The sequence below is a fragment of the Myotis lucifugus genome, unplaced genomic scaffold, assembly GCF_000147115.1.
Source record: "Myotis lucifugus unplaced genomic scaffold, Myoluc2.0 scaffold_117, whole genome shotgun sequence".
Taxonomy (NCBI): Eukaryota; Metazoa; Chordata; class Mammalia; order Chiroptera; family Vespertilionidae; genus Myotis; species Myotis lucifugus.
In genome coordinates this window covers 1307237-1319127 of record NW_005871165.1, presented here as the reverse complement: position 1 = coordinate 1319127, position 11891 = coordinate 1307237, and the positions used below count along the sequence as shown (strand labels likewise).

The 11891-nt window shown below is 51.4% G+C and overlaps 1 protein-coding gene across 1 annotated transcript in view; it reads left to right on the top strand.

The window, feature by feature from the left end:
• Positions 1-8721, top strand: part of NCAM1 (neural cell adhesion molecule 1) — a 323962-nt gene extending 315241 nt beyond the window's left edge. Inside the window, 4 exon segments of the mRNA XM_023757902.1 lie at positions 945-1081; positions 1083-1153; positions 2152-2268; positions 5576-8721. Of these exon segments, the coding sequence (XP_023613670.1) occupies positions 945-1081; positions 1083-1153; positions 2152-2268; positions 5576-5696 (446 nt within the window). The 3' untranslated portion in view covers positions 5697-8721.
• The last annotated feature ends 3170 nt before the right edge of the window (positions 8722-11891 follow it).

Genomic DNA, 11891 nt, shown 5'->3' with positions numbered 1-11891 from the left:
TGTCAGAGGGTCCATTCAAGCAAATAGCATAGGCTTTGGGGGGCCCTAGGGCTGAGCCTGGGTACCTCTGCGATGCCATCAGTGGCCCAGGGCCCTGGGGATTTTAGGTGGACTCCAAGGGAGTGAGACACAGAGGTTGAGTCATTCACGGCGAGCCCACCAGATGGGGATGCGGGAGCTGGGAGTGTGAGAATGTGTGTCCGTCTACAGTGGATTGGTCCTGAGTGTGAGCGAGCCTGTGCATGCGGGTGGTAGCCCTGGGTGAGCCTGCTGGTTTCCCTGAAGTCTGATCCAAATGCGCCTGAGCTCCCAGATGGTGAGTATTCCCAGACCTGTCACCTGGCCCGCCAGGCCGGGGAGGCCTCCATGGCTCCTGGGTGCAGTGCAGAAGGACAAATCGTGAAGTCCCTGTGGCCCAATGCCCAACGCTGTTCCTAAAGTGGGGAGAGGAAGTGGGGGGGGGTGTTGGGCTTCCTATTGTGCCTGACATCCCCACAAGCCCAAAGGAAGCCCGGGGAACCCTCTGCCACTCCATTTAGGACCCTGTCCCTGATGGCTCCCAGGAGCCACAGCCAAGCCTGAAATCAGTGAGCACTGCCTACCCTCCTGCTCCCAGGCTCACGGGGTCCAGCAGAGGGCAGGTCTGGGGGAGGCGCAGAAGTGCCGAGCAGAGATGGAGACCATTTCCCAGTCCCCACTCTCGTCCCGACTGTGTCCCCTGGTCTCTGAAATGAGGTTTCCACCTTCCCCTTGAAGACAGAAAGAGACTCTGTTGTCTGGACACACACAACACCAGGCAAGGTGTCACTCTGCATTCAAATGCCATGGCTGTGTCCTCTGGGCTGTGGGCCCTCCCCCACTCCTGGGCTGCTGCTCACAGGGTCCAGGGTCTCCATCTCAGTGTGTTAACCACCAGCCATCCCTCTCTCTCCCTCCCACTCAAGCCAATGGCAGCCCCACCGTAGGCCTGAGCACCGGGGCCATCGTGGGCATCCTCATTGTCACCTTTGTCCTGCTCCTGGTGGTTGTCGACATCACCTGCTACTTCCTGAACAAGTGTGGCCTGCTCATGTGCATCGCAAGTCAACCTGTGTGGAAAGGCGGGGCCAGGCGCCAAGGGCAAGGACATGAGAGGCAAGCCGCCTTCTCGTGAGTGCAGACCGCCGCTACATGGTCCGGGCTCCGCCCCCGGCCAGGGCCCAGCCACGGAGCTTCCTCAGTCCCCCTCTTGGAGGCCCCGAGGGGAAGCAAGCTTTAGAGAAATGTTTCTCAAAGCTTGGCTTGGGGGGATCCCTGTTTGAAAAGCAGACTCGGGCTCAACCTCAGAGCTTATACTTAGAACTTCATGGAAGTGTGAAAATCCCTGCCTAGGACAAAATGAGGGGATTTTCAGAGCTAAGCCTGGGGGTGGGGCTGAAATGGGGAGGGGGCAGCATTTGAGAGACACACTTGCCTTGCTGCCATTCACTCATCCATTCATTCACAAATCACGCAACAAACACTTAGTGAGAAGCTACTCTGGGCAAGGCGCTGTTCCCAGGCTCTGGGTACGGCAGTGAACAGAACAGGGGAGAAGTCCTGTCCTCCTCGAGCTGACGACCCAGTGTGTCCCCCAGAGCCTCTGGGAGCAGAGCCTGAGCCAGCAGGAGCCTCTGCAGACTCGCTGTGCTGAGCTGGGTCCAGGCAAGAAGGGACAGAGCAAGGAAATGCATTGCTTAGCACCACCATGTGCCAGGCAATGCCTATGCATCTACATACACATGAACATGTTCATACACATGAACATACAGTACATATACGCGTACATGCTTACATGTGTATAAGTACAAATCCTCTTAGCATTTATCTGTGCCAGGTGCTGTGCTGAGCACTTTACATTCATTGTCTCAGTTAATGTTCACAACAGCCAGGTGATGTAGATACTGTCATTTGCCCCATTTTACAGATGAGAAAATGGAGACAAGGCAGCAAATCAGATGCTCAAAGTCACATAGCTAGCCAGAGTGGGGATCAGGGGGAGGCGCTGGGCCTGGCTGTAGAGGCCACCTGCCCACCTTGGGCCAGGCCTAGGTAGTTCCTGAGCTACAGCCAGCTTCCCTGGGAAACCCCTCCCCAGCTCCCGGGACTGAACCTGCTGAACTCTCTTTGCAGGAAAGATGAGTCCAAGGAGCCCATCGTGGAGGTGCGCACTGAGGAGGAGCGGACCCCAAATCACGACGGAGGGAAGCACACAGAGCCCAACGAGACCACGCCGCTGACAGAGCCCGAGTACGTGGTGCCTCCGCAGCAGAGCCCCACCCCCTCGCCACCTGCCCACCCTGCCCGTGTGGCCCACCCACAGCTCCTGGCCAAGCACTGCAGGCCGGGATCCTTGGCTAAGAAATGCCGGACCCCTCTCTCCCTGGAGAGAAGGCATTCTTGGTTCTATTAGGGTGGCTGTGGGTGCCCTTAAAGGGCTTTTTGCGTATGTGGGATCCCTAGACCCTGTTCCCAAGTCACACAAACACACCCTGCAAGTAGCTTACGGGAGCGAAGCGTCACTGAGGGAGATAAGCCTTGAGAATGAGACTTAGCACACTCTGTTTAGGATTTCCAAGAATTCTAGGGTTTTCTGAATTCTCCCTAATAGAGGAGGGGACGGGGGAACTGGTAAAGCTCTCTGCCCCCCGCCCCACCCCCACCCCCCGTCCTCAGAAGCCTCAGGCCGTCTCAGTCAGAAACAACGTCCGGCTGTGGTTGTAATGACTGCCCGGCTGGTCTGGCTGCTCTGGGTTTGAAGGGAATGGAATCTAATGGAAGCACAAAATCTGTGGCTGGAGAACCCATGGCTCTTAGGGGCTTTGGAACACTCACTGTCCACCTTACTCCTGACTTTCCCCACCGTGGCCCGTGGCGCCCAGCAAGGCAGCTGGCCCCAGTCCCTGGGACTCAGGCCGCTGCAGTGGTGCAGGCTGACCTGAAGGGGCTGCAGGATCAGAAAGGCCCATGGGGAGTCCCCTGCAGAGCATGGAGGGAGGAAGGGCCAGCAGGTCCTTGTAGCCTGACAGCGGCGTTCTCTGTCGTGTCCTGTCTCCTCTTCTGCCCGCCTGGTCGTGTGCTTCCTCTCTCGCGTCTCGTCTCTCTGTGGGCTGTGTCCGTGCCTGTGCGTCCCTGCATGCCTGGCCCTCCCCCCAGCTCCTCTGTCTCGTCTCAGCTTCATTGTCTATTCTCTTCTACTTCCTGTCCTCCCACAGGCTGCCTGCTGACACCACAGCCACTGTCGAGGACATGCTGCCTTCTGTCACCACCGTCACCGCTAACTCTGACACTATCACCGACACCTTTGCCACTGCTCAGAACAGCCCCACCAGTGAAACCACCACCCTGACCTCCAGTATTGCCCCCCCAGCCACGGCCACGCCCGACTCAAACTCTGTGCCCGCCAGCCAGGCCACCCCTTCCAAGGGGCCCGGAGTGGCCACCTCCTCCCCACCCCCAGCTTCAGCCCCCAAGGTGGCCCCCCTCGTTGACCTGAGCGACACCCCGACCTCAGTCCCTGCCACCAGCAATTTGTCTTCTAGTGTCCTGGCTAACCAGGGGGCTGTGCTCAGCCCCAGCACCCCTGCCAGTGTGGGGGAGGCCTCCAAGGCCCCCCCAGTGAGCAAACCAGCCCCTGCTCCAGCCCCCACCTCAGCCGGGGCAGCCAGTCCCCTAGCAGCAGCAGCTGCCCCTGCCATAGAAGCCCCCCAGGTCAAGCAGGAGGCTCCCAGCATCAAAGGCCCGGACCCCGAGCCCACCCAGCCCGGTGCTGTGAAGAGCCCCAGCGAGGCAGCCACGGCCCTCACTAGCCCGAAGAGCGAGGCTGCCTCTGTCAACGCCACACACCCTGCCCAGGGCGAGGACTTTAAAATGGACGAAGGGAACTTCAAGACCCCAGATATTGACCTTGCAAAGGATGTTTTTGCAGCCCTGGGCTCTCCTGCTCCCGCCGCTGGGGCCAGTGGACAAGCCCCTGAGCTTGCTCCTTCCACTGCAGACAGCTCTGTCTCGCCTGCACCAGCAAAGACCGAGTACGGCCTCTCCTTGTCTCTGTCGTCGGGTTGTGTCCCATGGTAGTGTGCGTTTGTGCTGTGCTGTGTCCTTCTTGTTAGATGTCTCCTCAGCCCCATCCAGGGCTTCTCTGAGGCAACTCTCAACCAAAGGGCTGGGATCAGGCAGAGAGCAGAGGGACACCTAGCAGGTGTGAGAGCAGCCTCCTGTCACTAATTAGGCCACGTTAATTATGCTTTATCCTGATCGTCCTAGCAGCGGCGTCTGTTTTCCCTCGGGAACCCTTGCAGTCAGGCACTGATGAGCATTATTTGGGAGACCAAGGTGCCCCTGTTGGCCACCCTGGGGCCCATAGGCAGTCAGCATGGTATCCAGTGGCGGGCTGTGTCCCCATCAGGACAGCACCGCTCTGCAGGGTGCAGAGAGGCGGGGCTGTGGGGAGAGGATGCGGTCCAGAAGGCCCCTGCACACCCCTACCGGGTTGCCCACACACCCCCATTTACTCCTGCTTCTGCCCTGAGTGGCTGGAAGGACTCAGAGCTCCCAAGTACCCAATGACTGTTGGGTCTTCAAGTTCAAGGGAAGGTCCTTAAGCTTACACGTTTTTTCACTGGGGTGCCAAGATGCAGTGGCACCATCTGGAGCTGGGGTCTGAGTCTGCCCAGTGTGTCCTCAGACCAGACTCAGCTCCAGGAACTGGCAGAGTCAGACCTAGGTTTCCGTAGAGGCTCTTGAGGCTGATGCCAGGGGTGCTGTGGTGCTGCCACCAAGAGCTACAAGGGCACCGTCACAGGAGCCCTGGGCCTCACTCGGGAAGGAAAAGGGCTCCGATAGCCCTGCCCACTCGACCCACTCAGCTTCCCCTGCGGCATGGCACCCCAATCTAGCCCTCAGCAGACTCCCCAGGAACAAAGAGCAGGTTCTCCCCCTGCCCAGGCAAGCCACAGAGGCATCACCACGAAATACTGAGCACAGGGGTAGGTGGGGTGGAGTGGGTTGGGGTGGGGACAGGCAAGAGCAGGGGGTTTGCAGGAGGGCCCTCTGCAAACAGTCCTGGGGAGCCCAGCCCAGCACAGCTCGTTTATACCGAGCTGAGCTGCTGCTCCCGCAGCCCCTCGGGGCGAGGAAAGGCTGCATCTGCTGCCCCTCCACCACCCCAGTAAGGGCTGGAAGGGGAGAGGTCTCGTTCCCCTGGTTTAGTGGCACTCAGCTTGGACTGCACGTTAGAGTCACTTGGGTGCTTTTAAAAGTCACCATGTCCAGACCAGTTTTGGGGTATGGCCCCAGCATCCGCGGCTTATAGAGCTCCAGGTGACGCCGACCAGTTTGAGGGTATGGCCCCAGCATCCGCGGCTTATAGAGCTCCAGGTGACGCCGACCAGTTTGAGGGTATGGCCCCAGCATCCGCGGCTTATAGAGCTCCAGGTGACGCCGACAAGCAGCCAAGGGTGGAGGCCACTGCTCTAGCTGCAGCCCTCCTGCGGGGCTGGCTGAGGGTGAGCTACTCCAGACCCAGGTCTCAGCGCTGTTTCCCGATTCTCTGCAGGAAGGGCCCTGTAGAAGCAAAGTCGGAGTGCCAGGAGACAGAAACGAAGCCAGCACCAGCCGAAGCGAAGACGGTCCCCAACGATGCCACACAGACAAAGGAAAACGAGAGCAAAGCATGATGGGTGACGACAGCCAAGCAAAGATCAAAATTAAAAGTGACACCACAGCTTCACCAGAGCATTTCCAATATCTCACATACACACACACACACACACACACACACACACACATCTCACCCCTCTAGCGTCTTTTGCCTTTAAAAACAAAACTAAACATAAACATGGGATCGCCTTTTTGTAGGTTTATAGAAAGGGTTCCTTTGTTGCGCACTCACTTGTAAGAAAATGAGACAAAAAGGTTAACCCCACAGCCAAACTAGGACACTCCGTTCCCTGAAACCATTTAAAAATCAAACAAAAGGACCCCAAATTAAGAATCTAGGAAGCTCAGAAAAAAAAATCTAGGTTCAGGAAGACCGCACTTGGCATTGCCCAATTGGCACAGAGCAGTCTCAGAGAGAAACACTTCCAGGCACTATAACTAACCGATGAACAAAGTCCAAGTTTATTTTTATACTCTCAGTCGAGTTTGAATTCTGTAAAAACCTCATAAGTAAGTTATCATTTCTGTTCACTTTGTATTTGTTCAGTATGCAAAGTGTGTCACCCCTTCTAGCTGACTTCAGTTCCCACGTAGACTCTGGTTCCGTAGGAAGAATGCCAAATTGCAGCTTCTGGGGCTAGATCTCAATTTGCAGTATTCAGACTTCTTTTTTTTCTTTTCTTTTCATTCTTTTCTTTTCCTTTCTGCCAACTTTGCTTTCCAGTGTTTACAAGTTGACAAATGTTTAACTTCAATGGCATTTCAATGTCCATGTAAAGTAGTTGCCTTTTTTTTTTTTAAGCTCCAAATACCGCCTAGGTGGGAGGATCACCGCAGGCCTGCTTTAGCACAGAAACGTCACCCCCATGACTGTTTGCAGTGGTAATCCCCTATTGAGTTGAAGTTTTCACCTGCATCCAACTCAGGTGAAAATCCATCTCGTTCCGGACTGGTTTTGCTTTTTGGTTCTCGGTTCCTTTTGTGTTTCCCTGCGGGTAGACCGCTTTCTAGCAGCAGTCGCCTGGCCTGCAGTGTCTGGGAAAAGGGCTCTGCTCCCAGCGCCCTGCTCTTCCTCTTGAAAGTTTCCTTAGGCTTTGTTGACCGAGCAGAGAAGACTGTATAGCTGCGGCTGGTCTTGGTGAACACACGTTTTGACCCCAAACATCCCCCTTTTGTAGAAAGCCAAATAAAATATATACATACAATTTCTTTTGAGCCCAGAATCTAGATTTGAGCGGAAGAACACGTGTGCTTCAGGGAATGAGTGTCTTTTTTTGGAAATCTGTTGAAGTAAAGGAACATCGGCCTTCTGTTCACTTAGGCAGCATTTGTAGAAACAAAAGAAAAAACAAACAAACAAACAAAAAAACCCAACCTGCTGTCTGGAGTCATAACACAACTTTCCTGGATTGGAAACAAAGTGGGGGAGAAATACAGAAACTTTACGGGGACGGGAGGGGGGAGAAGGGAAAAGCCAGCCCTTTGTATAGACATTTTGCTTTTTTTCTCATTCTACTTTAGAACTGCAAGCTTGTGCACTGTGGACGCGTGAATATTTTAGTGTGAAACGTGTTTTGTCATAGTATTGAAATAAAACTTCAACATAGTTTGGTTGTGGAAGGTATAGCAGATAGTTCAGAAAAAAAAATATTCAGGAAAGAAAATTTACTCTTAAAAGGAATTGAAGCCTTTAAACAAAGAAAATGAATAAAAATGATTTTGATGATGATGATGATGCTAAGTAAACAGAAGTCAGGTCTCAGCACGCGCTGCTTTCCGAAGGTACAACAGCAAGAGGTGAGGGTGGCGAGACCACCGAGTCGTGCTGTGGGCCACACCCAGGTCCTGACACTTCTGCAGCCTGATCAGTGGCAATGTGCTAGATTATCATTTCAAACTGTGAAAAATAATGGTCTTGTCATTTGCTCAATGTGGGGTTATTTTGCATTTTCTCATCTCCTGGGGATGGAAATGGAGGATCCCAGTCCACAGCGCTCGGCCCCTTTGATTCTAGGGCCACACAAATTCTGGTTCCGAGGCACAGGCCCGCAGGCACAAACACCTTGAAGACAATTCTTAGAGCACACAGCAGAACGGGAGCTCCTGCGTGTCAGGCGGAGGGTCCGCAAGGACTGGTGGCTCTTCTGTCACCAGGTTGTCAGTGGGATCAGTTCTGCATCTTGTGGTGTTAGTGGCTTTGATCAAGGCCAAGCCCACATTATACCTCAAGGAGACTGCGTTTCATTCCAAGCTGGTGTGGTTAGGCAAACTGATTTTTGTTCCAATGATTAGGAAGAAAAAGAGGTATAGTCAACCCTCAGATAACCTGGCCCAGGACAGCGGACAGTCACCCTCCGCCAAGAGTCCACCATTAGCTGGAACCCAACCCTCTGCCCGCCTTTTGGTCAGCTTCTCTCCCAATATACATAGATTTGTATCTGCATGCATGAGCTTTCCTTTCCTTAAAAATATAAAATAAAACAGAGCGATGCTTTCTCTAAAATCAAAGAGGGAGTCACTTTATTTTCAAGATGTTCTATCTTTTATGTTAAGAGATAAAAGCTTATAGTTTTTCTTTTTTAATTTTTTGAAGGGGGATCAATTCTGCCCATTTCCAATGTCTATGTGTCTATATGTGTATGTGCCATACATATGTATTCACATGAATGCCGGCACGGCCGAGTCCTGCTGGGGCACTCGGGTGGACGCCCGGGCCTCCGCTCCCTGGGGCCACAGTGTACGCAGTGCAGCTCTGGAAGTGGAACTCTATTTTCACACTTTTGTATGGAGCCTTCAAGCCCCAGGTTTTCACTCTAGGCTGTCTGTCTGGATGGCGGTTTTCAGACCTCCATTAACATCCCTACCCAGCATTCCCAACTTCGGGGGCCTTCTCTCTTGTTATAAACTTTTTACCAAGTGAAACATCGAGACCACCTTTGTTTCCATTCTCACTGGTGTAAATACTGAGTACTAACTGAGAATTTTGACTTTGCATTCTGTCAGAATACTTGTGTTCAATAAAAACTGAAAGAAAAAAAACAACAGTCATGGTCAAACTGGGATTTATTTCAATTCAGGGAGAGTGTCGTGGATCAAATGTGGAGAAGCCGGTGGTATTCTTTATTCTTTGACCTGTGAAAAAGGTCAGTTAAACGCAGTGTCTGGAGTTCCAAATGCCTGAATGATGGTTTCTAATTTTCCTCTCAGGATGACAGAGGAGTCCTCGTTTAGAAGGACCAGGTGTCAGATTCAAAAAGATTTTATGCAAATCGTGGTTCTACCACTTCCTTGACCTTGGAAGAGTTCCTCAATCTCCTCAAGACTCAGTGTCCTCTTCTGACAAACTGGAACTATCAAGCTAATAGAGTTGAGGTACTGGTTAGTGAATAAGGCACTGAAAGTCAGTGTAGCACTTTCTTGGCACATAGTAGGTACTAAACAAATGGGAGTTAGTGCTGTTGGCATCCCAGGTGTGTGATAGCGTCCAACACAAGGTCCCAACACTGCACTAACCTGAGCGACACCTCCTTTTTGTATCCTATGTGCCTCATCCTAGTCTCGGCTTGGGGAGTGGAGTCTTCCCCTGTGGTGGTGTCTGCATCCTTCCAGGACTGGTTCTTGCACTGGCCCTGGGCCTTTTCTAATGTCACAGAGCCGTATGCATCTATATGATTTCCTGTGCCACACATTTCCAGCTGCATGGAGGGGGCGACGGGTAAAAGCACGTTGCTTACCAAGATTTGGAGAAATCATACCATGATAACCCTCTTCATTAATCCATGAAGGCTTGTTTCCAGAGTCTTCCTCCCTCAGACTAGTCTCTCAGATTCCCTAAGTATGTATTGAGCATCTCCAAGGGGCTTAGGATGTAGCACCAAATGAAACAGCTCGCTCTCTCATGGAACCTTCATTCCAGTGTGGGGGTGGGGCAGACAATAAGCACATAGACGCTATGTTGTGGTCACTAGGCCAGTTCACCAATGTCCCAGTTCTCTTCCTCCTTCTGGGCACATGATAGGCTTACACTTCTTTGATCATTTCAAATGGGTGTGCATGGCCATGCGGTTGGCTGTGGTCAGCGGCATACGAGCAGCATAGTGCATGTCACTTCTAGGAGAGTCTTTGACAGCCAGTGTGTCTTACTGTGGCCCTCTTCCCCGACACAGCAATCAGCAATGCTGCAGGTGGTGGCAGTGCCGTCACCTGGGTCCACAGTGAAGGATGTGAGCAGGTGACGCATGACAGACATGAAGGGTGCCTGTGGAGTAACCCAATGGTAACTGTTTAACAGCTGGCTCTCTAGGAGGAAGGGACAGGGGATGTACATATGTATGGGGAAGGGGTGTGTGTGCATGGGTGCACGCATGTGTGTGTGCATTTATTATAAACTTCATTGATGTAGAGAATGTAATAAAATATTGCAAGTAATAAAATATATAGTATTCTATATTGAGATTCCTTATATCCTATTGAAATTCACAGACTGCTTTTGATTTTTGCTGAAGTTTTGTATCCATAATTAACCTACGGTGGCAATTGACTAATGAGTGCAGTTCCAACATAAATGTTGGTTAATATATTCACTTATGTTAACTAGTGAGATGAAAGTGGCACAGAAAAGATGTACGTGTCAGAACTTCACTCACTCATCAATGGTGTGAGCGACCTCTGCTGAATCATACAGAAGTTTTTGAATACTAGAATACTGCCTCAATTTTCTGCTATTCACAGTGTAATGGCTGCAGTCATGGCACATTTTTAAATTTAATCTGCATCATAAATAATCTTCCCTATCACTTTCTTAAGTCTAGACAGACACCAGAAAGAAATCAAACCCTGATCTGTAGCATTTACTGCTCTCAGAGGCATATAAATATTCTCACGGTGGCTGATTTCAATGTGTCACTGGACAAGAAGTTAGGTCCAGCCGCACAGCAGAACATCATTAAGGTATTTCCAGCATACAGATAACAGAGACATAAATAGCTGCACAGACATAATAGTAATATGCAGTAATAACAAACATGCATACATGGCAAAATGCAGTAAAATAACAAGTGATACATTTTGAGTATTTATTGCCTTCATTTTCAATATAATTTTAATGGTAAATTTATGTAATTTAATTTTTAATGACTATGCTTAACAAGTGGCTCAAAAATTTCCTGGAAATTTAACAATTGGTTCTCCCTAACTCCAGCATACCACTGGATAACCCCTTTATGCTATAAGCCACTTCACCTTCAGACCTGTTGCAGCAGCATTATGTAGACTATTATGGCTAAATCAGGGAGCGAGAAGGCTCCTGATTTAATCCAGGTGAATGGGAGGTCAGAATACTCCTCTCTGAAAAGGTGACATTTGAGCAGTGACCTCAAAGAAGTGAGGGATTGAACCATGCAAATATCTGAATGAATATCTCAGGCAGAAAAAAAACAGCAAGGGCAAAGGTCCTGGGGCGGGGATTCTTGGTGTATTCAAAGAAGAGCAAGGAGGCCAGTGTGGCTGGAGCAGAGAGCAAGGGAGGGGTGGGGGAGAGGCATAAGAGGCAGGAGGTGAGTCAGAGACATCCATGAGCTAGGTCACCTGGGATCTGTAGACTATTATGAGAATTTTGGCCTTTTCTTCAAGTGAGATGGAAAGCCAAGGGGAAAAATTTAAGCAGAAGGCTGAGATGACTTAACTTGATTTTTAAAATGATCACTCTGGCCCTCACTGTCTTCAGTGAGACAGCCAAGCAGTCTCCCCAGTAGACACAGAGATGTGACTCTGTGAAAACCCTGACTCGCAAGACCATCACCCTCAAGGTCCAGCCCAGTTACACCACTGAGAACACAAAGCTAACATCCAAGACAGGGAGGGGATCCCACCTGACCAGCAGCAACTGATTTTTGTGGGCAAACAGCTGGCGGATGGCTGCACCCTCTGACTCTGATATCCAAAAAGAGCAAACCCTGCACGTGGTGCCTTGTCTGTGGAATGGCATCTCTGAGCCCTCACTGTGCTAGCTCACCCAGAGTACAACTGCAGTAAGTGTTACTCACTTGCACCACACACTGTCAACTGCAGCAAGAAGTGCAGCCACACCATCAACCTGCACCCCAAGGAAAAGGTTAGATAGGGCTCCCACCACGACCACCTCAGCCCACAGGGCAGTCTCCTGCCTGAACCCTGTGGCTCTGAAGCCTCAATAACATTTCTTTTTTGTTGAC